This window comes from Lemur catta, chromosome 17 (assembly GCF_020740605.2).
Source record: "Lemur catta isolate mLemCat1 chromosome 17, mLemCat1.pri, whole genome shotgun sequence".
In the NCBI taxonomy this organism is placed as follows: Eukaryota; Metazoa; Chordata; class Mammalia; order Primates; family Lemuridae; genus Lemur; species Lemur catta.
Genome location: NC_059144.1, coordinates 15,440,378 through 15,468,332, shown reverse-complemented (window position 1 = coordinate 15,468,332; position 27,955 = coordinate 15,440,378). Strand labels below are relative to the sequence as shown.

Here is a 27,955-nt window from a genome sequence, read left to right as displayed (position 1 = left end):
AGAGTCTCGCTCTGTTGCCCGGGCTAGAGTGAGTGCCATGGCATCAGCCTAGCTCACAGCAACCTCAAACTCCTGGGCTCAAGTGATCCTCCTGCCTCAGCCTCCTGAGTAGCTGGGACTACAGGCATGTGCCACCATGCCCAGCTAATTTTTCTGTTTTTAGTAGAGACGGGATCACGCTCTTGCTGACGCTGGTCTCGAACTCCTGAGCTCAAGTGATCCTCCTGCCTCAGACTCCCAGAGTGCTAGGATTACAGGTATGAGCCACCGCGCCCAGCCTTGAAAACATTTTTGAAACAGTAATAATGATAATAAATTTTTTGAGCTCTCCAATATGCATTTCAGAGTTTAACCCAGAGGAGGCAGCTTATATACTAACTTGGGCTGCCAGATTGACTGGTTGCTGCACACATCTCAGAATAAAGTATTTTTGGCCACCTCTGCTGAATTAAAGATGGGGTGAAATATTCAAATATCTACAGATTCAATGTCGGTGAGTGGATGTAGGGCAAGAGGGAGTGGTGAGGATTGTGGCAAAATGGAAATGAACTGCACGTGCTGAGAAGGTGCAGCCAGGACTGAGCTCCAGGCACTTGGGGTTGGGGGCTCACCCATGGCAGAACCTCCAAGAGAAGCAAGACGTCCATCTTCAACAGCAGCTAATTCAATGCAAACAAAACAAAAACACTAGGAGCGTGAAACAAAATACGTCTGTGGGCCAAACCCAGTCCGTACTCACCTCCTTCTCCCAAATTGAATGTGTGCTCAGATCATCGGGCAAGCTGTTAAAAAAAAAATCAATATTTGAAACTGTGGTATGTTCATACAATGCAACACTGTACAGCAGTGAGAATGAATGAAATATTAGCTATGAAAATGTGGATGATCTTGCAAACATAAGCCAGACACAAAAGCATGCACCCTGTGTTATTCCATTTCTACAGTGATCAACAACAGAGAAAACTCCACGCTGGGGTTAGGAGGCCTCAGGGGGCCAGTGGGTGGTGTTCTTTTTGTGACGATTCATTGAGCTGCACACTCAAGTTTGGAGCATTTTTTTTTGGATATATGTTATACTTCAAAATTGATACAAACATTTTTGAAACACATATACACAGAAATTGTTACCATTTGGGAGTATTTCTCTGGACAAAGCAGGATTGTGTTTGGATAGAAAGGAAACCAAATGCTGAAATAATCAGATGACTCTTTGCTGAATGAATGAAAAGAATACAATAGTCAGGTATACCCTCATTTGAAATTGCGGGTTTTATTCAACAGCCTCGTGTTTTTCTCGAGGACTGGTTTATATGCTATTGTCGGTGTTAAGATTTGTATCTGGCTCTCCTCTTTTACCTGCCTTCTCAGGCATTGGAAATGATAACTTCCTATGGATTTTAGACATCAAGCTTTCATGGGAAAAGGGTTCCACAGCTAGGACAATAGGAGAACCCGAAGGCTGAGGTTCTCACTTCCACCTCTCAGAAGCAGGCTGCAAGTGGCAGGATGGCTTTGGGGGTGATTCGCAAGGCAGGGATGGCTGGGAGGGGAGCATCCATGTGGGGCAGGATCCAGCAGGTAGGAGGCTGCCACAGCCACTTCTGCAAAGGCGTGTCTCCATTTACAAAGGGACTTTTCGTCCTCTAGTGGCTCCTCAGCACGCGTGTTCCGAGGGCCTGCTCTGTGCCAGGTTGCCGTGGTACCACGTGCATCCAATAACCACAAAGCCAACTGCGGGGAGGTGTCATGAGAGCAGATGGCCTGGAGACCCTCTCTGGGCTCAGCCCCACCTCCCAACAGCCCAAACTGACCATTTCCCACTGCCTCCACTCCCGCCTCCTAGCTGGCCCTGGTCTTCACTATTCTGCAGCCCACGGTTGCCACCTCGCTGGTCTCCTGTCCCATGGGTCCCTGAGTCCATTCTCTGCTGCACTTTCATAAAACACAGATCAGAAGATGCTCGCTCCCAGCCCTACCCCCACCCTGCCCCCAATTGGCAAGTTATCCCCATGCCACGTAGAGTGACATCCACATTCCTTCCCACGGCTCCCAGACCTCTCCCACCAGCCCCGACGGCCTCCACCGCCCCTCACTCCAGCGACACTGGTCCAGCCCCAGGGCCTTGGCTCCTGCCATGCCCTCTGCCCAGACTCTTCTCCCGTATCTTCAAAACAGCAGCTGCTACTTATGACTCAGATGTCCCCACAAATGTCCTCCCAAGAAATGAGCAACGCAGGGGCCTCTTGGGAGGAAGACTGCAAAGCTGGGGACAAGGGTACGGCAGGGAGAAGCACTGTGTGTGGCTTGTGCACTGCTTGAATTTTGCACATATTCAAACAAATTCTAATTAAAACAAAAGTGTCTCTTTGGAGAGGCCTTTCTAGGGAGTGACCTCCCCAGTTACTTCCTCCTAGGGTGCCAGAATTTCCCCTCATGAAGCGTTTATGACAGTCTGTAATTGCCTTGTTTGTTTAAGGGCTTTTTCCTTTCTTTTTGTAGTTTACTGTCTATCTCCCCTTCATGAGGACAGGGACTCTGCCTGTCTTTTCCACCCATGGCACATAGCAGGTGCTCAAGAAATAGTTATTGAATAAGTGAAAACAGAAGGGAGGGCAGGAAGGAAGAATGTCTGAGTTGACCTTCGGGAGTTAATCGGGCGAAGCTGGGGTCGGGAGGGTTGGGGTCAGTTCCAAGCAGAGGGAACAGGTGGCAGTTTGAAGATCTGAATGAAGAAGGCTAATGACACTAGAATGAGAGAGCCAGGGATGTGAGGCAGGCAGGATTATGTCCATTTTAAATAGGAGGCATCTGAGGCGCAGAGACGGCAAGGGACTTGCCCAAGTTGCCCAGTTGGACAGGGTCTGAGTTTAGAATCCAGGTTCCAACTAAAGGTTAAACAGAACCTCACTTACTAAGCACCTATATGTATTAACTCATGAGGTGAGTACTATCATTCCTTTCTCATTTGACAGATGAAGAAACTGAGGCACAGAGAGGTTGAGTGACTTGCCCAATGTCACACAGCTAGGAAGTAGCCAAGCCTCAGTTCTTTCCCTGGCTCCCCATGGCTACTCTCCACCACTCAGCTCTCAGCTCTGACCCCAGAGGGGGCTGTGACCCTCTCTGGAGATTTGGGCAAAGCCAGGAAATCCATGAAACCCTCCAAGACTTGGGTTCCCCCGACTCCAAACTGAAAGAGCAAAACCAGCCCTGCTCGCAAGGCTTCTATGAGAAAAAAGTGATAAAAAATAAATTATAGGACTTGTGATAAAAATAAGTGCAGGGCTCCTGGCAAACAGCCCAGCTGTGGAGATACTGGCTGATGATAGGAATTTATGGCCCCTGGGCCCAGCCTTTTTCAGGCTCAGGTGATAGAAGCAGGGTCATGAGTAGGGTCACAGGCAACTCCCAGCAGTCTTTTGCGGTGAGGACACTGAGCCTCTCTCCTACTGGCCCACGCTGATTTCAGGGGCTCTCAGAAGGCCACCCCTTCAGCCCGTGGGCCACCTTAGTCATCCATTGGGTTGGCCCTGGTGTCTCTGGCTGCTTGCCTCTCTAAAAACCTTCACGGATTAGCACTCCACGGTGACTTAGCCCATTCATCAATGCTCAGGGCCCCAAGGGAAGGCAGGGAGCGGATTTAGGTGGCGGAGGAGGTGGACCAAGACCCAGAGGGGACAGCAATTCGTCCTTCCTGTATCCAATGGGTATTTACCAAGGGCTACTCTGTGCCAGGACCCTTGCTGGGAAGACGTTAGTGACTGGGACACCAGTAACTGGCCCAGGGTCACAGAGGCCTCTAGGGTTGGGGGGAAATCAGGGTTGGACCCTAGGTCCCCAACTCCAAGGATAGTGGTCTCACCACCACAAACAAGCCTGGGAATCTCTTGTTCCTTTGGCCAAATTACTTCCTCTTAGGATGCTAGCCCTCCCTGCAGGTGTTTACAGCTAACTGGTTTTTTTTTGTTTTTTGTTTTTTGTTTTTTTTTTAGACAGAGTCTTGCTCTGTTGCCCAGGCTAGAGTGAGTGCCGTGGCGTCAGCCTAGCTCACAGCAACCTCAAACTCCTGGGTTCAAGCAATCCTCCTGCCTCAGCCTCCCGAGTAGCTGGGACTACAGGCATGCACCACCATGCCCAGCTCATTTTTTCTATACATTTTTAGTTGTCCAGCTAATTTCTTTCTATTTTTAGTAGAGACGGGGTCTCGCTCTTGCTCAGGCTGGTCTTGAACTCCTGAGCTCAAATCATCCGCCTGCCTCGGCCTCCCAGAGTGCTAGGATTACAGGCATAAGCCACCTAGCCCAGCCTACAGCTAATTCTTAAAGACATAAAAAAAAGCACGTTAAGCTGGGTGTGGTGTGCCTGCAGTCCCAGCTACTCAGGAGGCTGAGGCAGGAGGATCGCTTGAGCCCAGGAGTTTGAGGCTACAGTGAGCTATGATTGTGCCACTGCACTCTAGCCTGGGTGACAGAGCACGACCCTGTCTCTGACAAAAAAGAAAGAAAGGAAGGAAGGAAAGAAGGGAGGGAGGGAGGGAAAATAAGAAACTAGGACTCACAGCCCAAACCTTGCCTGAAGTCCCAAAGCTGAGCCTTGCACCCCAAACATCTAGACTCCAGAGGCAGAGTTTAATCCCCAAGCAATAGCCCCCTTACCCGTCAGGACTGAAAAACAAGCACTGAAAAATCCAGAGGGCTTTGGAGTCAGGTGAACATGACTCTGAATTCCTGCTCTGCTGCAAACTAGCTGCGTCTCCTTGAGCTAGCCCCTTATGCTATCGGAGCATCAGTTTTCTCATCTCTACAATGGGGCTGCGGATACCCATCTCACGTGTTTCTGTAAGTATTGCTACTACCTGGCTAGTCACTGCTGTTTTGGGAACAGTATTGTATGTGGGGCTCCATCCTAACTGCTTTGCAGACAATACTCATTTAACTGAGAAGCACAGGTAAAGCACCTAACAAGTGAACAGGAATTTTAGTTCCCTGAGAATGTACATTGGATGGCAGGGACTTTGGCTGTTTTGTCCATTGTGTAAAATCAGGGCCTAAAAGAATGCTAGACACAAATTAGATGCTCAAAAAAAAAAATTGTTGAATGAGTGAATGACTCTAACTTAGCCAATTTCCGTGACTAAGGGCTCTGCCTTGCTAAGGGTAACCCACCCTTGGCCACCAACAGTAGGAGGAATAAATATATGATAGTACATTTGTACAATGGAATACTACACAGCAATGAAAAAGAGTATGTTACTGATAACCAAAACAACGTGGATGAATCTCACTATTACGTTGAAAGAAGCCAGCCACAAAAGGCTACTATAGTTGCCAGATAAAATACAAGATGTCCAGTTAAATTTGAATTTCAGATAAACAATGAATAATTATTTTAGCATAAGTGTGTCTCAGGAGAAATTCAAATTTAAATGGTGTTCTGGATTTTTACGTGCTAAACCTGGCAACCCTAAAGATTTCACATCTATGATTCCATTTATAGTAGGTTCAGAAACAAGCAAAACGAATAAATGGTGGTGGAAGCCAGGACAGTGGCTGCCCTGGGTGGGACAGCAGTGAGTAGAAAAGGAATTAGAAAAGGTTTACATGTTGATCTGGATGGAGGGTACTTGTGTGTATGCACTTGTAACATTTCACCAAGATGTTCACTTTGTATTTTCACATTTTACAAGATTTGTGAATTATAAAAAATTAAACTATTTTTAAAATTCTACAGAGGAACACATGCCCTATGTATACAATCTTTAGTAATAGCCTGTAACTGATGGGGTGTTTGCAAGGTTAAAATGAGATAAAGTTTGTGACGCAACACGTTTTAGGGTCTCATAGTAAGGGTTCAATAAATGGAAGCCATTGTTAAATGTCACAGCAACGTCGTGTCACCATCATCACCATCATCACGTCCGTTTTTCTCCATTGCAGATTGATTGGGGTGCCCTCTAGTGTCTACATTTTGTCATAGCAAATCAGTTACTGGGAAGAACACCCTTTTACCGAAGAAGGCTTGGAGTTTCAATTCCAAAGGGCAATGCTTTTCTTTTTTTTTTTCACTCCAGGACCATATAAAAAGGCACCAAAATCCATATCAGACCAATGAGTCCTAAGTTCAACACAAGCCAGGCCCGTGATAAGTAAGTGTGTCAGAAGGAAGGCAGAAGGGAACACACAGATTTTCTTTCTCCCCTTGATTCAAGCGCAATCACAAACATTATCTAGTTTCACATGAACACTCATAGTAATATTTGAACGTAGCATTGCACAAGCTACAAAAATGCTGTGACATTAATAATAATCACGGCTAGCTTTCAGTGACAGCTTCCTCTACCAGGCACCCCACTAAGAGATATACATCCATTTTTATCTTTAATCTTTAAAATGAGCTGTGAGGCATATATTACCTTGTAGCCTGCTGTTTTCCCCTTCGATAGTATGTTTTGGGCATCTTTCCATGTCAATAAATACGGCTGGGACGGTACTTAAGTCAAAGGCTGAGAAACTTGAACAGTCAACAGCCACTGCCCAGGTGAAGATCAATAATAGTTAACATTTATTGAGTGCTTTATGACACACCAGGCGCTAGGCTAATTGTTCAACGTCAACTCTCTCTCATTTGATCCCCGAGGCAATCCCAAGGTAGCGTCTAGTACTGTTCAGATGAGGAATCTGAAGCTCACAGAGGCTCAGGAACACTTTCAAGGTCGGACAGCTCCTGTAAATGGCAGAGCTGGGATTCAAACCCAGGTCGGTGGGATTCCGGTGCTGGGCTCTCAACCAGCATATTCGAGGGCCATACGAGGGAGGATACAAGGGCAGATCTTCCAAGCAGGGAAAGGATCCCCTGACCAAGCCTGAGGACAGGCAGGAGGGTGGTGTGGGCCAAGGCCGCTTAGGAGGCAGTTTCTAGAAAGCCACGGTCCTCCATGGAAGGGACAGTAAGGCTTCCCGGGGGTGGCACCATTTGGATGGATTCTATGACTCCAGCCAAGAAAGGAGGTCTTTTAATAACTTACCCACTCTGTGGTTCCCTGTCAGACGTACATGCGTTCAAATCCTAATTGTGCCACTCTCTAGTTTTTGCTGTTGGCTGTTTTTTTTTTTTTAATGGCATTATTGGCCAGGCAAGGTGGCTCATGCCTTTAATCTCAGCACTTTGGGAGGCCAAGGCAGGAGGATCACTTGAGCCCAGGAGTTCAAGACCAGCCTGGGCAACATATCAAGACCCTGTCTCTATAATAAAAAAACCAAAAAACTGAAAACAGTATTATTGAGATATAATTGATGTACAATAAACGGCATGCATCAAAATTGCATAATTTGATGAGTTGTGAAATATGTACATACCCATGGAACAATCAAGGTGATGAGTGTTTCCATTGTCCCAAAAGTTTCCTTTATAAGTCATCCCACCCCCATTCCCTGGCAACCACAGTCACTATAAATTACTTTCTTTCACTATAGGTGGCTCTACATTTTCTGGAATTTTATAGAAATGGAATCATAGCATTTGTACTTTTTTTATATGACTTCTTTCACTCTGCATAATTATTTTAAGATTTGTCCATGTTTTTGTATGCATCAATAGTTTGTTCCTTTTTATTACTAAGTATTATAGTATTTTTTTTTTCAGACAGAATCTTGCTCTGTTGCCGGGGCCAGAATGCCACGGTGTCAACCTAGGTCACAGCAACCTCAAACTCCTGGGCTCAAGCAATCCTCCTGCCTCAGCCTCCTGAGTAGCTGGGACTGCAGGCATGTGCCACCATGCCCGGCTAATTTTTTCTCTTTTTTTTTTTTGAGACAGAGTGTCACTTTTGTTGCCCTGGCTAGAGTGAGTGCCGTAGCGTCAGCCTAGCTCACAGCAACCTCAAACTCCTGGGCTTAAGCAATCCTACTGCCTCAGCCTCCCGAGTAGCTGGGACTACAGGCATGCGCCACCATGCCCGGCTAATTTTTTCTATATATATTTTAGTTGGCCAGATAATTTCTTTCTATTTTTAGTAGAGACGGGGTCTCGCTGTTGCTCAGGCTGGTCTTGAACTCCTGACCTTGAGCGATCCACCCGCCTTGGCCTCCCAGAGTGCTAGGATTACAGGCGTGAGTCACCGTGCCTGGCTCTCCAGTTTTTGACTATTACAAATAAAGCTGCTATGAACATTCATATACATGTCTTTGAGTGGACAAATGCTTTCATTATTCTTGGATAAATGCCTAGGAATACAACTGCTGGGTCATCCAAGTGTGTGTATAACTTTTTAAGAAACTGCAGACTATTTTCCAAAGTAGTTGTACTATTTTGCATTTTCACCAGCAGTGTAAAGAGCTCTAGTTACTAGGGCCAGTCTTTTTAATTGCAGTCGTTCTAGATGCACTCAGTTTTTCAAACTGTGGATCCAGCAGATGGTTTCTTAGACTTTCTGAGCCTGTTTTTTTCATGTGTAAAGTGGAGATAATTATATCAGCTTTGACATGTAAAGCTGGAGTGAACTAGCACATATGCAGTATATTGTATAGGCATCAGGACATAGTAGGGGTTTCATACAAGGCGGCTATTTTATTACACTTGAACCCCCAGCCACCTCATGATCCGGTGACTCACGCCGGGACACAGCAACCTCATCTAGATGGTAAAAAGCTGCTTCCTGGACACTCAGCAAGTGCTGTCAGCCTGGAGGAATAACAACAGCACCGTTGACTGTGCCGGGCACTATGCTAGGTGCTTGCATATGTTGAACCCTTGCAAAGCCCTGTGAGGTATGTGGTTGTTTTCCGTCCACACTGCAGATGAGAAAACTGAGGTGTAGTTACCAGTCATTGGCCAAGGTCACACAGCAGTGAAGTGATGGTGCTGGGATTTGAATCTATGTCAGTTTGATTTGGGGTCCAGAATTCTTGGATAATGAAGTGCCTGGATCAAGGCTAGTGAAATGGCCCAGTCACAAATGCACCTCCTGATGCCCAGGGTCATCTTCAGTCCCCAAGAAGCAGAGCCTGGAGCAGGGATTAGGTACATGTGGTTTATGAAGGAGGAACCTTCAAGGGATGAAGGGAAGCAAGAGAGGGAGGGAAGGAAGAGAGTCTGTGGTCTCAGGTAAAGTCTAGCAAGGGGACTGGCCTTTTGCACCTTTGTGCCAGTCAGGTGTTGGCTGCAAGCCAGCGTGGGTAAGGGGAATAGCCTCCTGGGTGAAGTGATTCCTGGGTGGGTGATTGTCCCCCACAGGTGGGGGTGGTGACTGGGAAGGGAGAAGGTCTAACTTGAGTGGCCAGCATCCCAGCTGGCTTTGAACTGCCCCCTTCTGTCGTGGGATGCCACTGTGGGCTCCCCGGAGACGGCCATCCCCACACGGCTCCTCTCACCCTTGACCTTGGGGGATGCATCTCTCCTCCCGAGAGTCCCTTGCAACTCCTTCCTCAGCCCTTAGAAATCCGACCTCCAACCCCGCACCTTGCTGCTGCCACCCTCTACCCCTCCAGGAAGCCCTAGGGGACAGGACTCAAGCTGCTCACTTGTGGGTAGGTGCTCCCTGCCCACGGCTGGTCCGTGGGAAACTCTCAAGCAGCCTGTGCCCTGAAATGCCTGGGAGTGTGCGCTCCCCTTAGCGCATCCACACTCTCCGGCTCCCTCGGCAACGCGGCAGGGCAGCACATTCCTCTCCACCGCTAGACGTCCCTTAGACCTCCTCGCCTACATCAGACCCCTGGGCCCCACTCAGGAGTCACACAGGAAGCTCTGCAAATAGTGCCCCCTCAAGGAAGAGCCCCCATGACCACATTCCACCCTTCTGAGCAAAGGGCCACCAAGGAATTCTTGGCTCCCTCTTCCCATCATATGAGAACTGTGGGTGAACATGGGGTTTTGAGTGGTCATGGTTAAATTTTAGCAGCTGTGGGCTTTAGACTGTGCTCCTGAACAATGATCACTGGCTGTCATTGCAGAGCTTCCTGGCAACATTGCACAAGTCATGTTCACCATGCTGAATCTCAGTTTTCTCATATCCTTACCGGAGGTGACAACATCTACCCGATGGGGTTGTTGTGAGGGCTGAGTGACGTGGTGAACTTACAGAGGGGACACTCCAGGATTTCACAGTCACAGACCCGCAATGCCATCTCCGTGTGACCATTTACAAGTGATTGTGCCTCTCCGACTATGTCTCCTCATCTGTCAGATGGTACTCGCGACAGCCTCTGCTCCACGGCATCTCTGAGGTGAGCTGAGTGAGCATACAGAGTGCTTAGCGCAAGCCTGGCTGGGTTAGAATTCAGCCCGTGCTGGGTGTTATTCACACAGTGGAGGGTGGGATCCCCACCCCGTCCCGTTCCCTCACTATTCCAGGCCCTGTTTTGGAAATACTTCAGCCCAGCTGGGATCCAGGGCCCTGGGGATCAGAGAGGACGTCCTGTACCTCCAAGTGGCAGTGCTGACTCAGATTAGGAAATCAATGTGCGACCACAGAAACATAGCTGGGCTCTTACTTCTTCTGGGAACACACGCAGCCAACCTGTGCACAACTCTTGATCCCCAGGCTCCGACGGGGCTGGCTCTGTTCTAGGTCCTCATCCTGAAGCCAGGAGGCAAAAGGCTAGCACGGCAAGGAACAGGAGTCCCTGCCCCCTTAAAGCACTCCAGGCCCATGGGTCACAAGCTTCGCACGACCCTCGGATTGGGGTCAAGCACGTCTGGTGCTTGCCAAGCCTCTGACTTCTCCCAGCCCTCGCCTGGACGCTTCTCAAGCCAAGCCAGGCTCCGGACCACTGGTTGGGCAACCCATGACCTCAGACTGGGTCAGACCCATCAGGTGAGCATCTGTTTGAGAGTATAGAACATTTCGTTCTTTAGAATCCCAAGGGACAGAGTAGGAACCTTCCCCACCCCCAGTTCAAGCCCCTCTCCCATCCCTTACTGCCATTTACTTACTTTGTAACTTCGGGCAAGTCCCTTCGCCTCTCTGGGCTCCAGTTTCCCATCCCTCAAACGCAGGCTAACAGGTACCTCCACCTCCCAGGGCTGTTTGTGGGACCCACGTGACGAGTGTGAAAGGATGGCACGCACACTGGCAGGCACTCAGTAAGGGGGGGTTATTACTGCAGACAGGAGCTCTGTAAAAAATAGTGTGGTATATATATTAATAGGACAGTGGGTGACAGGCCAGACCTGGGAGCCAGACTGCCTGAGTTCAAACCCAAGCTGCTCTGCCTCCTGTGTGGCCATGAGTAACCTCTCTGAGCCTCAATTTTTTTCTCTGTGAAATGGATATAATCATAATTGGGTTGTGGGGGTTCAATTAGATTGGATGCCCTGAGAACAATGCCTGGCACATAGTAATCACCTAATAAGTATTAACTATTTTTGACAAGTCAGGGTTTTTGAAAGGATTCACAGGGAACTCATATTTAGTGAGCATCTACTATGTACCTGGTACCACCAGGAGCCAAACATTCGCACACACACATACACACACACACACACATACAGTGAGGCGGGTACTTCTATTTTCATTTTTTGAAATCTTTATAGTGTAAAACAAAACACATGCAGAAAACCACACAAATTACATTTGTAGCTTATCGAGTTATTTCAAGGCAAACACCCTTGTAACCACCACCCAGATCAAGAAATAGAACTTTTCCAGCCAACCTAGTAACCCCACCCCCCAATATACCCCATCCCAAAAGTAGTCACAGCTGTTCCCCTCAAAAGTAACCACTAACCTGACCAGTGTAGTAATTATTTCTTTGCATTTCTTTAATGTCCTACCATGTACAGAACAACACCCCCTGTAGCCCCAAATGCCAATAGTGTCAAGATTGAGAAACTCTGCCCTATACCAAGGTGCCATCCTAGGTAAACCTTACCTTCTAATCAATACTACAGCTGGTCCTAGGAGACCGTAGGAGCTCAGAATCACATGTCTTGAAAACAGAGACAGCTCAGGCATTTCTAGCCTCCTCCAGCATATACCCACTCGATGTTAGGATTTCTTTCCTCAGAGACTGGATAAAGGTAGGAGAGCAGGACATTTGGAGCGCTCCAAACCACGACACAGGGCAAGCTGCCCTCTGCTGATCTTCCTGTGCAAGAGGCGGGTGATCATAACCAATAATCAGACATTTCATGATACAACGTACCAGGACTCTGCACATGGCATTCTACTGAATCCTCCCAAGGACCCCCTAGAAACAAGGGGCACATGCACATTTTATACATAAGGAAATGGGTGTTTTCAAGGGGTTACTACGAGACTGTCACTTCTGAGTATCCAAGGCAGAAGACAGAAGTTCAAATCCCAACTCAAGCACTTAGTCATCATGTGACCATGGGGAATTTCTTGTCCTCTGAGCCTGTTTCCCAACCTGTAAACACAAAAATATAGATCTGCATGACCTTTAGGGCAAAGTACAATTTGGGACTGTGGTGTCATACAGATGTGAGCTCAAATCTGGCACTTTCATTGACTACCTTGAGGCCGTAGGCAAGTAACATTTTCTTTTTGGATTTTAGTTTTCTCTTTTGCAAATGGAACAATCCTCACTTGCTGTTCACAGGGTTGATGTAAGGCACAGTTGAATTCATACAAGCACAGTGTCTGGCATATGTTATTGCTCAAAAAGTGGAAATTCTTTCAGTCGTTGTTTATCTGAGATCTTCTAATCCTGAGATAACTTAGTTTTCTCTAAAATATAACCTCCTTGTTCAGGTGGAACAAGAAATAATGGTCCTCAATTGAGGGATGGGGCAGAGATTTCGTGATAATCTTTGAAACTCTTCCCAGCCCTGCCCCACCCTGAGATCAAGTTCTTCTTCCCCAGCTGGCAGTATCTAGGGTTGTAGTCTGGGCTCCATATACCGCCAGCAGATCCTGGGTTTGGGTTGAGGAGACAAGCTATCGCAATACCAAAGAAAGCGTGGTTTGGACAGGGTTATCCCTCACCCTTTGCCACAAGAGCCGCCATTTATTAAGCACTTATTGTTTGCCTGGCATAAGGAAAGATGTTTCCTCTTATGAGTTCATTTAATCAGCTTTTTGCCCATGAGGAACTAGAAGCTTTAGGAGTTTGAGTGACTTGGCCAATGTTACACAGCTGGGATTAGGATTGTCAGATTTTGATAGGATAAATAACATCCCCCAACACACACACACACACACACACACACACACACACACACACACACACAAGATGTCCTCATGCTAATGTCTGAAACCTGTGAATATCTTACCTTACCAGGTAAAAGGGATTTCATAGATGTGATTAAGTTAAGGACCTTGAGGTGGGAGGATTGTCCCAGATTATCTGGGTGGGCCAAGAGTCCTTACAAGAGGGGGTGGCAGGAGGAGCAGAATCAGTAGTAGGTGTGACAACAGAAAGAAGTGGTTGAAGTGATTTGAGGAAGAGGCCATGAGCCAAGAAATGCAGGTGGCCTCTGCAAGCTGAAAAAGGCAAGGAAACAGATACACCCCTCAGGTCCCCAGAGAGAATGCATCCTTGCCAACACCTTGATTTTAGCCTTCTTACCTACAGAACTGTAAGCGAAAAATTTGTGTTGTTTCAACCCACTAAGTTTGTAGTAATTTGCTATAACAGCGATAAGGAACTAATACATAGATTTAGCAAAAACAAAACATTACAGAACAACAACCAGGATCCCCAGTTAGATTTGAATTTCTGATAAACAATTTTTAAAGTATGTCTGTCCCAAATGTTGCAGGAGACATACTTAAAAAGAAATTGTTGTCTATCTGAAATTCACAATTTAACTGAGTGTTCTATATTTTATCTGGCAACCCTAGAAATGATAGAATGACAGCAGGAGTCAGAACTCACGACTCCCTGGCCACCTTCATGCTGCCTCCCCCCGCCCCACACACACACAATGTAGCATCTGGCAGAGACCGCTGTGTCACCTGGTTTGGAATCTCTGCCTTTGGAGCAACCAGTCCCAGAGCATCTGTCGTGGGAGGGATTCCGGAATGCTAATCCTGAGGGCTGGGTTTGAAGCCCTGTACCACACTGATTGCCAGTTTCCCTTTCATGACAAAGGGGAATTGTATAAATATAAGGATTTAATGAGATAATAGATGGAAAACACCAGGTACATGTTATTGTTGTCAACAGAAAAGAAACCAAACTCTGTAAAATAATTTAAAGAGGTTTATTCTGAGCCAAATTTGAGGACCCAAGGAACCTTGAGCAAGTGGACTCGCTGTGGTTGGGTTACAGTTTGGTTTTATACATTTCAGGGAGACAGGGGTTACGGGTAAAGTCATAAATTAATACATAGAAGGCACACATCGGTTTGGCCCGAAAAGGCGGGCAGTCTGTTAATCAGAGACAAGCTACTGGCCATATATTTGTTGTGTAATTGAGGCCCTGCAGGTTTGCCTGGCAAAGCCTTAGCCTGGTAGTGAGTTACAAACGCTATCTCCAAGAAGGGAGGGGGCATGATGAGGCATGTCTGACCTCCCTCCTCATGGCAGGCAATTCAGTTTTAGGGTATCCCCTTGGCCAGGAGGGGGTTCATTCAGTCAGCCGGTGGGGAGGAGCCTTAAGATTTTGTTTTAGTTCACAGTGTATTCTTAGAAAATGGCAGCGTCTTTCCTTCCTTATCTGGGCCTCAGTTTCCCCATCTATAAACCCGGTTTGACAAGCTCCTCGCGCTCTCGATCCAGACCCGGCCCCACAGCGCGGAGCGCGGCCGCCAGGTGGCGACAGAACGCCGGCTTGGCGGGGAAATGTCGCACATGCGCGCTCCCGGGCGGCGCCCCGCCTTCCCCCGCCCTGGCCGCGTCACTTCCGGCGCGAGGGGCCGGGCCTGGCCGGGCCGGGAGTGCGGGTCGGTTCTGTGCGCGCTGCCGGACGAGGCTCCAGCCGCCGATTGACCCGCGCTCCGCCCCGTAGCCGGGCCGGTGAGTGCCCGCGAGCCCGTCCGTGTGCCCTGGGGACCGAGGAGAGGGCCCCTGAGAGGGAGGGATAACCGGAAGTGGGGCCCAGAGGAACGGGAGACCCCAGGAAATGGGGACACTTGGGGAGGGGGTGACAGCCGGAAGTGGGGGCCTCGGAAGGTTGTCCACGGGCTGTGGGGGTCTCTGGGGTTCCAGGAGAGATGGCTGCCTGACCTGTCCTTGTTGGGGGGTGGGGCGGGGAGGAAGGTGATGCTCCACAAAATGATGGGCTCTAGGTAGGGAAGATGCCCAGCTTCACCCCAACAAATGTTTGCATCCCATCTGAATCCCCCACCTAGCGGCTCGCTCACCAGACTGTGACTGAGCCCTGGAGATTAAACATGAAGCTCCAGGTGGAGGGTAGAGATTGTGAGCCCAGGTTGGGGCTAGACACATCCTTGCTCTGCCTCACTAGGTGTGTACCCTTGGGCGTGCCGCTGAACCTCATATCTTCTGGTATTTCTAGAGCACTGACATGTGCCAGGTACTGGGGCTAGCAGTGAGCATGGCAGGCAAGTTCTCCAGCTTCGTGGAATTTGCATTCTAGGGGACAGTTTCCTCCTTTGTAAAATGAGAACACTAATAGTGCTGTCGCCAAATATTGTGAAGATTACATGAGAAAACGATGTATGGGGCTTGGCACCGTGCTTGATACATGGTAAAACACTCCCGTACATATTATCTCTTTTCATCATTCCTCTCTAAGTTTCATAAGGCAAAGAATGAGATTGTTTGCTGCTGTGTGCCTAGTGCCTGTGAGCACAACGCCTAACACACAGGGTGGGGATAAGTAATTACCTGATAAATGAATGGGTGGTGAAACTGACTCCAAGGAGTTTGATAGCACTGGACTGCAATTTCTAAAGAAGAACTAGGAGCCCAGTGCTGTAGAAAACTGGAGAGAATCACCTTGGGTGGGGGGCAGGGAAGGCTTCACAGAGCAGGTGACATTGCAGCTTGAAGGTGATGAATTGTCTGGTTAGGAACAAACAAGGAGGGGAAATATCAGAAGTGCATGAGGTGTTCCGATAATGCTGGGCCACTTGTTTGTTTTGTCTGGCATTTAAGGTGCATCAAGGTGGGGAGAGGTGGGAAATGAGGCTGGAGAGGGGCCTTCAGGTGAGGCCTGTAGCCCGTGGACACTGCAGTTTATTTCCCAGGTAAACACAAGATAGAGATTGCATGCATCTCTTGGAGACTTCCATGGAAACAGAGCCATTATTGTTTTTCCATTCCTCACTCAGCATACCTCTGCCAAGAACTTATTCAACAAATATTTATGGAGCGCAGACCTTGTGTCTAACACCGTGTTAGGTGCTGAGCTTAAGGTGATGAACCAGACAGACAGGGGTGTTGCTCATGAATTGCCTACAGACAATTACAACAGCGTGGGAGAAGTGCTATGCCAAAGAGCTCTGATGTGGGGACCACCTAACCTGGCTTGTCAGCAAAGGCTGCCTGCTTCAAGCCACCATCATCCCGCACCTGGATTATTGCAGTAGCCACTAAATGGTCTCTTTGCCCCAGTCCTCACCCCTGTCCATTCTCAGGACAGCAGGGTGATCTTTTTAAAATAAAAATCAGGATCATGTCACTCTTCCCAAAACCCTCCATGGTGCCCACCTCACTCAGAGTAACAATCAAAATACTTGCCCATAAAGCCCTGGCCTTTGGGGTTCCCAGTAAGTCTCTGAAATCATCTGCTAGTATTTTCTACCTTGCTCACTTGGCTGAAGCCACACTGGCCTCCTTGCTGTTCCCCTAAAAAGCCAGGCATATTCCTGCCTCAGGCTTTGCACTTCTTCTTCTTCCCCCAGATAAACATGGTTTACTCCTTCTCCTCCTTCATCTTTGCCCAGCTGTCACCTGCGTGAGGCCTTCCCTGACCAACTAATTTAAAATTGCAGCCCCTATCCCTGGGTACATCCAACCCCTTTCCTTGCTCTGTTTCTCTCCATGGTACTTACCACCTTGCAGTGGACTATATAGTTTATTTTGCTTATTGTGTCTCTCTCACTAGAATCTAAGCTCAATGGGGACAGGACTTTTTGTTCACTTCCATATCCCTAGTACCTGGAAGACAGCCTGGTACACTGTAAGTGCTCAATGTCTGTTGAATGAATGAAGTGGCATTTAATCAGGACTGAAGGGTGAATCAGTGTTGGTCAGGTGAAAATCTAGAGTGAACATGCTAGCTCTAGGAAACAGGATGTGGACTGGACAAGAGAACACACCTTTGGGGGGAAGCAGAAAAAGCTGGGTAGAGCTGGAAGTTGGAATGCAAGGAACAGAGAAGGCAGACCTAAGATTGAGAGGGCATGACCTGGTTGCTCTGGCTGCAGTGGAAAGGGCGGGAGTCCAACTAGGTGCAGTCAGGACATCAAAGGTATGTGCATGGACCCCTGAGACAGTCCCTGCTTTCCCTGTTGAGCCTGCAGTGGAGGGCCAGTGACAGCCTGTCAAGAGCCTGTAGTCCCAGCTACTTGGGAGGCAGAGGCAGGAGGACTGATTGAGCCCAGGAGTTTGAGGTTGTTGTGAGCTGTGATGAAGCCACTGCACTCTACCCCAGAGCAAGACCCTGTCTTTAAAAACAAACAAACAAAAAGCCTTGGGTTTTGGAACTGGGCAGTCCTGCTGCTGCTACTTTATTCCTGGAATATCTAAGGCAGCTGTTTTGTTTTTGTTTTTCATTCAGTAAGTGTGTTAGTGCTGCAGGTCCTCTGAGAAGCAGACACTCTGAGATTAGGCATGCAAGAAATTTGGAGGCATCACTTGTGAAGGATAAAGGGGCAAGGAGCTGCGGAAGTCAGGAAGAGCCTTGGGCAGTGATGCGGGTCTGGCCCTGTGAAGGAGGTTTGGAAAGGAAGAATGTCTCTGACTGCAGTGCAGTCCCAAGAAGGGTTTGGCCAGGCCAACAGGGAGTCCTCGAGCCCAAGATGCCTATTAGAGGAGTCCCATGTCTCACCCATGCATTAGCTAGAGTGGTCTGTGGAAAGTGTGGCATCCCCTGGACGTAGATCCAGAGGGACAGTGGCTGGAGCCATTCGTCAATTCTGTTTTCCTAGCAGGAGGCCTGACCAGTGCATTTTCATGGCCGCCATGTTAAGTTATGTGGGTACATGGTAAAAAATTCAAACAGTATAGTAAAATGTCTTTCTCATTTTATTTTGATTTTCCTTTTAGAGAAAGGGTCTTAACTCTTGCCCAGGCTGGAGTGCAGTGGTGCAGTCATAGCTCACTGCAACCTTGAATTCCCATGCTCAAGCTATCCTCCTGTCTCAGCCTCCTGGGTAGCTGGGACTACAGATGCACCACCACACCCGATTAATTTTTAAAATTTTTTGTAGAGACAGGGTCTTGCTACGTTGCCCAGACTGGTCTCCAATACCTGGGCTCAAGTGATCCTCTCACCTCGGCCTCCCAAAGTGCTGGGATTACAGGCATGAGCCACCGCGCACGCGGCCTTTCTCATTTTAAATGTTCTGTTCTCTAGAGGTAACCATTGGTAACAGTTTCTTATATCTCCTTCCAGAAATTTTCTGTGCATTCACAAGTGTATATATATTTTAAAAACATAAATGTGATGATTTTCTGCACACTGTTCTGCGACTTGCTTTCTTTTTTCTTAACATGTCAGTTCAGAAAGATCTGCCAGATTCCTTTTCATGACTGGATTGCACCCCATTCATATAGTAATAGTATTTCACCAGTCTCCTCCTGATGTGCACTTAATCAATTTTTTGTCATTATAATCAATACTTGTACTTTGCACATACACACAAGTGTACATCCTAGAAATGGCATTCTGATAGATACTGGAAATTGCCTGCCAAAGAGGCTGTGTCACCTTATACTCCCACCAGCAGCAAGCATATCAGAGTACCTGTTTTTTATTTTTGCCAGTCTGAATCTCCGAGTTGTTTTAATTGACATTTATTTCATGACTAATAAGGTCACGCACCTATTCCTACATTTGTAAGCCAGGCCATGTGCATCGTCAGTCTGGGGTCCGGGGTGTGCCTATGGTTCAGATCCAGTTCATGCCCCAGGTTGAGAAACAGTGCTCTGATGTTACCTGGCTTTGACAAAAATGTTCCTGTCCCCTACGTCATGCTGCCCCTGGGGTTTGAAATGAGCACTGCTAAGCTTTACTAACTTCGCTTGGGGCTTCTATGTTGGCAGGGATCCTGGTAGCTCATGTCAAAAGAAGGTGATTCTCTGAGAACCAGCCCTTCTGTGGCCTCACTCTCCGAAAATGAGCTGTCGCCACCACCTGAGCCTCCTGGCTACGTGTGCTCGCTGACGGAAGAACTGGTCACCAAAGCCCGGGAGGAGCTGCAGGAGAAGCCAGAATGGAGACTTCGGGATGTGCAGGCCCTTCGTGACATGGTGCGGAAGGAGTACCCGAACCTCAGCACGTCCCTCGACGACGCCTTCCTGCTGCGCTTCCTCCGAGCCCGCAAGTTTGATTACGACCGGGCGTTGCAGCTCCTGGTCAACTACCACAGCTGCAGGAGGAGCTGGCCCGAAGTCTTCAATAACCTGAAGCCGTCAGCCTTAAAAGATGTCCTCGCTTCCGGGTTTCTCACCGTGCTGCCTCACACCGACCCGAGGGGCTGCCATGTCCTCTGCCTCCGCCCAGGTATTCTCCTAGACCGTTGTGGGGCGTGTACAGCCTCCCTGGGACGTGTCGGTCCAGCTCCACCTTCCTTTCCTAGTCCCTTTTGTACCCCTCCTTGTAGTCAAGGCTCTTTTGATTGCAGAGACAAAAAGCCACTCAAACTGACTGAAGAAAAAAGTAGGAGACTGGAGTATCTCCTAGAACCAGAGAGCTGAAAGTGCAGCAGCTCTGCTAGGCCCCAGAACCAAGAACCAGCATGCCACCAGGAGCTGACAGCCATTCTCCTTGTCTTTGCCTCGAACCGTCTGTGTGTCCTTGGGACCACACATTTCTGCTGCCTTTTGCATATCTTCTTTACATTTTATTCTGTAGACTGGCTTTTGCTGCCTCTGTGCACATTGCTAAATCTGGCACCCCTAAGCTCTCAGGTTTGCCTGACTACTCAATTAAGTTCCTCAGTGCAGATTCCACATTTCTAGGGGAGACAATCTGGTGGGCTGAGGAATCTGCCCCTGGTCATAGGACACAAGCATGGCTGCTAGGACCCTCCCTGACCTTCTCTGTGAGTAGGCCGAGGTATAGGAATCAGTGAAAGGGTGTGGGCCTGGCAGACGCCTGATAAGTTACCTACTTCTCCTGCAACCTTTTCTTTCTTTCCTCCCCTTTGTTAAGCCACCGACAAGATTCACTTTAGATTGATGTTTTTGATCTTAGCACTTCATGATAGTAGTCAGGATACTTTACATTTATTTAGCATGGTCATTTGCAATTGGGGGCAGCTCCTTGCCACCTCCCAGCAAAGACCATTTAGATGTGTTTCTCAAAGAGCACTTAGACACGACCGGAGGTACTAGAAATTGAGACTTCTGATTCTTATTTATTTATTTATTTATTTTGAGACAGAGTTTCACTCTGTTGCCCAGGCTAGAGTGCCGTGGCGTCAGCCTAGCTCACAGCAACCTCAAACTCCTGGGCTCAAGCAATCCTCCTGCGTCAGCCTCCCGAGTAGCTGGGACTACAGGCATGCGCCACCATGCCTGGCTAATTTTTTCTATATATATTTTTAGCTGTCCATATAATTTCTTTCTATTTTTAGTAGAGATGGGGTCTTGCTCTTGCTCAGGCTGGTCTCGAACTCCTGAGCTCAAACAATCCGCCTGCCTCGGCCTCCCAGAGTGCTAGGATTACAGGCGTGAGCCACCGCGCCCAGCCATGATTCTTAATCATGTTCTCTTCCATGACACCAAATGCATTATAAACTTGAGAGTGTTCTCCACTCCACCCCCAACTTCAACATTCTCCATCAAACCAGAGCTGAGAAAAAAAATTGAAAGTAAGATGCGATTTTCTTCCCCAGCAACCCAGGGAATAACACATTAACAGCCCCCTTTTGCTCGTGCATACAAACTCCTCTTGAAGGCAGCTCTGACGGGAAGTGGATACCTCCACGTACTTCCCTCTGCCTTTAGTCATTCACCAAACTCTCTCTGGAGACTAAACCATTCTCCAGCCTGTTCTATGTAGCAGGCACAGTGTGAACAGCTTACCTGCTGTTTTAGGCACTTTCCAAAATTAGGAGTGTTTATTTGAAAATAAGCAACGCAGTGCAGATTTCAGGGCACCGAGAGACCTAGAAACCAGTTAACGGGTTTTTCTGCTGCAACCCTATACTAAACCCCTAAGAATATTACAAAACAGTTAGATATTGCCACACTGGTTGCACCTTTGCGTGTGTGGTTTCAACCCTTTGCTCATGAGCTGAATTTTTTCCCTGTATGTCTGGAGCAGATCTCAACCCTTCCCCACTGACCCAATTTTTTAGGAGGCGGCATTCACAGAAGGTTTTGTTCTCAACTGCCTTATTAAAAAAAAAATTTTTTTAAAGGCGGTTAATTTAATTTTTTAAATTAAAAAAATTTTTTTTTTACTTTTTTTTGTTTTTTTTTTACCTTGTAGCTCCAGCTCAAAGGATGCCTTTTTTAAAGCTCTTTTGAGACATATCTGATTGAAAGGGATGAGATCCAGTTATGAAGAGGCAGGTTTAACCAGCGGCAACATTAAACAGCAAGCTGGAATAATTTTTGGACAAAGATTTTTCATAAGAATTTTACATATATTATAGATCCCATTGGTGGCAAATGTGAAGTTTTACCCTTCTAAGAAAGTGGCATAGAGGACCTGGTAGGATTTTCTTGAGAATAGCAGTTACTCAAAAATCATCATTTTCATCTTATTTCCAAAGAGTGGAAAGAATCATTAAACATACGGGGAGTATTAAAGGAATGTCCACGCTGGAAAGGGGGGCTTGGTGAGGGATATCCTCATAGCTTATTCTCCATACTCACAATAATCCCCCCCCAAAGGTGGTGTATGAGTTAGGACTCTCTTGGGGTGGCATGTGACAGAAAGCCAACTCAGGTTGGATGAAAGAAAAAAAGAGATCTCATTTGCTCAGATAACTGAAGTCTGAGCACAGCTGGACTCAGGGGCATCGGAAAACTTTCCACTGCTGCTGTCCTCAGCACGGGCTTCATTCTCAGACCAGCTTTGTCTCCTGGGGCCCCTGAGTCTCAGGCTCACAGCCTCACCACTACAAGAGGGAAGAAAGATCTTATTCCAAAGGACCAAGGTCCCAGAATGGAGTCTCCCTGGCTCAGCATGGCCTGGCTTGGATCACACACTGTGACCAGGAAGACATAATACCAGATTGGGCAATCAGTTCCCAATTACTTGCCCACCGCCGGAGTCAGGAGTCAAGTCAATTCTATCCAAACTGCATGGCTAGAGTGGGAGGAGGTGGTTCCCCAAGGAAAACCAGGGTGGTGTTATGAAGATAAGGGGAAATATCTAATAGCAGGAATTAGATCTGCTAATTCCTGCATCTGTGCTGATGTCCACAGAGGTAGGTATTATCAGCCAATTCTATCCTATCCTACTTGTGCACACTGAGGAAGTAACCTTCCCAAGGTCACACAGCTAGTAAGCTTCAAACCCCCAGGTGTGTCTGACTTCAGAGCTCACGCTTTTAACCTCAGCACTCAATTGCATTTCCATTTCAGAATGTGCTGCTATGTTTGGAGTTAAGAAACATCGGCTGCTGCTTAGTGTCCCATTTACTAACCTAAATGGAATCACGGCCATTTGAATATCTTTCTTTTCCATTTTGAAACAACAGTTTTAGAAAGGAGATAAATCTTTGTCTGATCACTTATTTATATTCACTTCTGTAACATACTGTCCATCTCTTATGACCTTAGACAGATGGATACCGAGCAACTACCCAATTACCGAAAACATCCGAGCCATATACTTGACCTTAGAAAAACTCATTCAGTCTGAAGAAACCCAGGTGAATGGAATTGTAATTCTTGCAGACTACAAAGGAGTGAGCTTATCAAAAGCATCTCATTTTGGCCCATTTATAGCCAAAAAGGTGATTGGCATTCTCCAGGTATGGCCCCTTTTTGTCATGTGCCCGTTCTGTGGTTGCTTTGGGTTCCCCGGGCCCTGTCCGTCTACTGCAGGTCCCATGTGATACGCAGAGCTACGTCCCACTCCGGCAGTCAGAAAGATACAAGAGCATCAGGGGAAGAAATTTAACAGTCCTGCTTACCCCCATTCTCATCAGGGTCTCTAGTACTTTCAATCTGGACAAGGTCAGTATTAGGGCAAGAGTCCAAAAAACCAGGAAAATGCTTCCTATTTTTTTCTTTTTGGTCCAGAAAGCAGAGGAATTCTCCTAACAAACAAAACTGAGCAACTGAGTGCTGGAGCCGCTCTCCTCCCCGCCCACTTCCCACCCAGCCCCCGTCCTCTGTGGCCCTGGGGTCGTGGAGTTCTGTTGGACTGTATTTTGGTCAGATGCTTCATACCTCACGTGCTGTGTGCATTTCAGAACACAAGTCACTGGGGACCATGAAGTTCCTTCCACATCTGCACAGTGTTTAACAATTTGCTTTTAATGTCATTAGAACCGATTCAGTCCTTCAAGGAATTCTGGGAGATAGGCAAGGCAAGAATTACTTTTCCTTTTGATAGATGGGGAAACTGAGGCCTGGAGAAGATACAGCCTCACCACAGTCTCACAGCTGTACAGGTTTTGGTTCCTTGTTCATTCTGACCCACCACATTGGGTGCTGTCTCTTGGGAACTATGGGGCACCAGTGATATAACAGTTGTTCTCACTGAATTCCACAAATTCTGTGAGTGTCTGAGCCCCTGCCATGCACAAGGCTTATTATTTAAACAAATCAATGCTGCGTTTAGACATTACCATAAATTCAAAATCTGACCTCGAGCCAGTGCTCTGGCTTTCCTTAGCTTGCACTTTTTCAATGCCTTCTGGTGAATACCATGTCGATTCAAGTGTCAGGGTATGGAGTTTGGATCAGTGTTTGCCTAGTACTGTAAGATCATCTGGAGGGGAAAAAATTTCCAGGGTTAATAAGTTTGGTAAATGGGGTCCCTTTTTTGTGAATTTCACCACATACCTTTACATATTAAAGCCTCTGAACATGGCTAGAGTTAAGGAAACCCATTTGATTATATTTAGTCTACTAGGAGGCCATGAGGATCAGGCTAGACTGATGTTGGGGCTTAAAATGAAGATTTAACTGGGGTGGCAGGTGCGGAAGGGTCCTCCCAATGTTCTAACTCCCTTTGCTTTCCCCCCACAGGATGGTTTCCCCATTCGGATAAAAGCAGTCCATGTAGTGAATGAACCTCGAATATTTAAAGGCATTTTTGCCATCATAAAACCATTTCTGAAGGAGAAAATAGCAAACAGAGTAAGTGATGTTCCTATTGACTTCAGAGACTTTATTTTTCTTTCTTGATTTATTTGTGACATCTAGTACTTAGTTTATTATTTTTGCCCTGGGACTAATTTGGAAAGAAGTAAAACGTTACAGATAAAATCAATGCACAATCCTTTTGTGCAGGGAAGATGAAATTAGTGAAAAATGTAATATTTGCCAGTAGAGAGAGCCAGGATTTTTGTCGTAAGTCATACGTTGTGTATCATTTAGACTTTTGGTATCCTGGCATGGGCATTGGGAACCAACATTGCATTTTATAAGTAAGAGGACATAGAAAATAGGAAAAGCAAAAGATAGTCACAGGGCAGATAGTTTAATTTAAAAATGCTATTTAAGACTTTCCATTTACCTAATATGTTATCTAAGTGTGTAAAGTTTTCAGGGCAATTCAAGATTTAAAAGATGTGTGTTTAGCTTACTTCTTATTTAAAAAGGGATAGATGACACTTTAAAAGACAGTCTTGGCTGGGCACAGTGGCTCACACCTGTAATCCTAACACTCTGGGAGGCGGAGGTGAAATGATTGCTTGAGCTCAGGAGTTTGAGACCAGCATGAGCAAGAGTGAGACCCTGTCTCTACTAAAAAATAGAAAAAATTAGCCAGACATGGTAGCTCATGCCTGTGGTCCCAGCTACTCGGGAGGCTGAGGCAGGAGGATCCCTTGAGCCCAGGAGTTTGAGGTTGCTGTGAGCTAAGCTGATGCCACGGCACTCTAGCCCGGGCAACAGAGTGAGACTCTGTCTCAGAACACAAAACAAAACAAACAGTCTTCCTTTCTGACCCAGGAGAGCCACCTCTCTCTGAACCTTTCCCAGTACCTCTGATTCAAATGGGATGGGGAGTATTTTTCCTCTTTCTTCCCTAGGCCTAGGAAGGTCACTCCAAAGACTGGGTCCTAAATTTTATATGCTTTTTCAAAGAGGAAACATATAGAGACAGAGAATCTTAAGGTCGCAAGGGAGAGAACTTAAAAACCCAGATGTGGATTTCCAGGCCCTTTCCCTGAAGATTTTGATTCATCAGCTCAAGGGCAGAGCCCACGGATCTGTGCTTTTAAAATCTCCTTAGGTGATTCTGATGCACAGCCAGGTTTGCAAACAATTAATTTAGTGGCCTCCCTGCCTGAGAGTGAACCCATGTTGGTTCCTAAAGATTCTGGTTGGAACTTTTACCAAAGCAACTTTGGATGGGTCTTTTATATCTGTGAAATGCCCTATTTGTAGCCCATGGAGTTGTTCATTTGTTCCTTTGAATGTTCATTCATTCATTCATTCATTCAAGAATATTTATTGATCAACTACTATGTGCAAGTATGTTCTATATGAACAAAACAGACCCAAATCCCTGCCCGTAGGAAGCTTATATTCTAGAGAGAGATACAATGAATCATATGTGTTTATCTAGTATTAGGATATAAGAGCTATGGAGGAAAATAAAGCAGAGAAAAAGGATAGTGTGTGTGTGAGAGTTGGGGAAGGGTTGCAGTATCCAATAGGGTGGTTAGAGGTGATGGCATTGAGAAGTTGACATTTGAGCAAAGACTTGAGAGGAGAGGGAGTGAGCCATACAGGTACCTGGGAGCCCAGCAACGACACGACCCTGAGGTGGGAACATGCCCAGCAGGCTAGCAGAGCAGCTGGGAGGCTGGTGCAGCTGGTGCCAAGAGAGTGGAGGGGAGAGTTGGTCGGAGGAGGAGTCAGAGCAGTGAGGGGACAGGTTGTGACAGGCCTTGTGGGCCATCGTGTGGACTTTGGTTTTTAGTCTGTGAGGTGGGAACACTGGAAGGTTGTAAATAGAGGAATGACATGATCTCACTTACACTGGAAGGAGCTTAGATAGCAGAGGGCCAAGAGTGGGAGCAGGGAGACCAAGTAGGAGGCTGCTGCGGGAATCCAGGCGAGAAGCGACGGCAGCATGGGACCATTAGGGTGGCTGCCAAGTGGTTGGATCTTGGATATATCTTGCAGGTCCTGCCAACGGGGCATGTGGTATAAAGAAAAGAGAATTAAGGATACTCCAAGCTTTCAGGGCTGAGGGTAGTGTTGCCGTTAACCTTTCCTTTCTTCGTTCAATAGATATTTGAGTACCTACCATGAAGGAGATTTCTGCATTCCTGATTAACCTAAGGACATGTGTGTTTTCATTCCATTCCCCTTTAGTTCTTCCTCCACGGGTCTGACTTGAACTCTCTCCACGCAAACCTTCCAAGAAGCATTCTTCCCAAGGAGTATGGGGGCATGGCGGGAGAGCTGGACACTGCCACCTGGAACGCAGTGCTGCTGGCCTCGGAGGATGACTTTGTCAAAGAGTTCTGCCAAGCTGCCCCTGCCTGTGACAGCACCCTGGGCCAGGCGCTGCTGCCTGAGGGACTGACCTCAGACGTGCAGTGTGATGACTCCATGCGAGGTGTGAAATCACAGCTGTACTCCTGTTACTAGGCAGTCCCCCGTGTCACCATTTATAAATCCCTTTTTTCTTTGGAGAGGCACAAGGAGAACTTAAGGTGCCAAGGATTTGGTCTTGTGCCTTGTAATTAAACTGCAGCATGGAGGAACAGCCCTAGAGATCTGAGGGTTAGTCCATCTGGGTTACTTGAATTACTCCATGGAAGACACGGAAAATGTCCCCAGTGATTCCCAAACATTTGGAATCCCAGTTTGCAACTATTGATCTGGAAGCTGTATCTGGTTTTTGTTTTTTTTTTTAAGCTGGTTTTTATGTATCTTGGAAGCAAGAAAAATCAGGACCAGAGTCACTTTGGTCTCACTTTCCAGGAGAAAACCACCTGATTGGCAGTCAGCATGGCTCCTATGAAACACTTGGGCTAAACCTGCAAGGTGGCCTAATGTGAGGCTTTGGGAGTTGGTCTTTTACATGAAGCCTAACCACAGACCTCTGTTGGTCATTAGGAAACTTCACATTTGAGGTCTAGGCCCCAGTTGCTATTACTGGGTTTGGAAAGCATCTTAACTGAATCATGCAAGGATCGGGACATCAGCAGCACCTCCTGATCACATTTCGAAGCCCAAGACTTCAGAACACCTCTGGGATTCATTGGTTGAATCTTGCAATAGAAACTTAAGTTTTCCCAAACCCATAAAGCCTTAGCCCTGGTTCTCAATAGAATCATACAGGGTCCTAGAAGTGTAAGATTTTACTCAACCTATAACATGGGATTCCAGGCCTGTGTAGCTAAAAGAATTCTGGCCTAGGAATCAGAAACCTGGACCCCAGGTGTGCAACTTTGGATAAAACGAGGGCCTCTGTGGGCCTCAGCTTTCTCATCTGTAAAATGAGGCTGCATGAAATGATGTCTTTTTGGCTGCTGAGGTTCTGGGATTTGGTTTAGTTACTGAACATTAGATTTTCTGCCTAGAAAAATGACTATCTAGATACAAGTGGTTGGATCCTGCTTTTCTATGGAACACACGGGCCTTTCCAAGAATGTGTCATCATTTGGCCCTGACTTTAAAGAAACTAGTATGTATATTCCTGGAACTCAGTGATACCGATTTCCTTCGAATAGTGATGGTTAAACTTTAAAAAGATGGCTTTTGCTAGGC

At 47.1% G+C, this 27,955-nt stretch overlaps 1 protein-coding gene and 1 long non-coding RNA gene across 6 annotated transcripts; one reads left to right on the top strand and one right to left on the bottom strand.

Annotated features, from left to right (window-relative positions):
• Positions 1–256: 256 nt before the first annotated feature.
• Positions 257–12,307, bottom strand: LOC123622646. 3 transcript variants are annotated; one of them, XR_006729567.1, is made up of 7 exons: positions 11,868–12,307; positions 10,930–11,111; positions 10,488–10,573; positions 10,076–10,225; positions 740–782; positions 612–659; positions 257–278 (listed from the first exon to the last, which is right to left on the bottom strand). It is a non-coding gene; the product is annotated as an uncharacterized LOC123622646 (long non-coding RNA). The 3 variants fall into 3 exon arrangements; XR_006729568.1 differs by lacking the exon at positions 11,868–12,307 and adding an exon at positions 11,724–11,789; XR_006729569.1 differs by lacking the exons at positions 257–278; positions 612–659; positions 740–782 and adding an exon at positions 6,539–6,723.
• TTPAL (alpha tocopherol transfer protein like) lies at positions 10,035–27,072 on the top strand. Of its 3 annotated transcripts, XM_045529171.1 has the most exons (6): positions 10,035–10,220; positions 10,538–10,810; positions 19,136–19,595; positions 22,832–23,025; positions 24,251–24,361; positions 26,552–27,072. In XM_045529171.1, the coding sequence occupies exons 3-6, from the start codon at positions 19,151–19,153 to the stop codon at positions 26,828–26,830; spliced, it is 1,029 nt and encodes a 342-aa protein (XP_045385127.1). In that variant the 5' UTR covers positions 10,035–10,220; positions 10,538–10,810; positions 19,136–19,150; the 3' UTR covers positions 26,831–27,072. The 3 variants fall into 3 exon arrangements, with proteins under 3 accessions (XP_045385127.1, XP_045385128.1, XP_045385126.1); XM_045529172.1 differs by lacking the exon at positions 10,538–10,810; XM_045529170.1 differs by lacking the exons at positions 10,035–10,220; positions 10,538–10,810 and adding an exon at positions 14,810–14,917.
• The last annotated feature ends 883 nt before the right edge of the window (positions 27,073–27,955 follow it).

Excerpts from the sequence above, each read along its gene's own strand:
- TTPAL (XM_045529172.1), top strand. The coding sequence starts at position 19,151 with ATGTCAAAAGAAGGTGATTCTCTGAGAACCAGCCCTTCTGTGGCCTCA. Across the intron at positions 19,596-22,831 it reads TGTCCTCTGCCTCCGCCCAG|ACAGATGGATACCGAGCAAC; the intron begins GTATTCTCCTAG and ends TTATGACCTTAG. Across the intron at positions 23,026-24,250 it reads AGGTGATTGGCATTCTCCAG|GATGGTTTCCCCATTCGGAT; the intron begins GTATGGCCCCTT and ends TTCCCCCCACAG.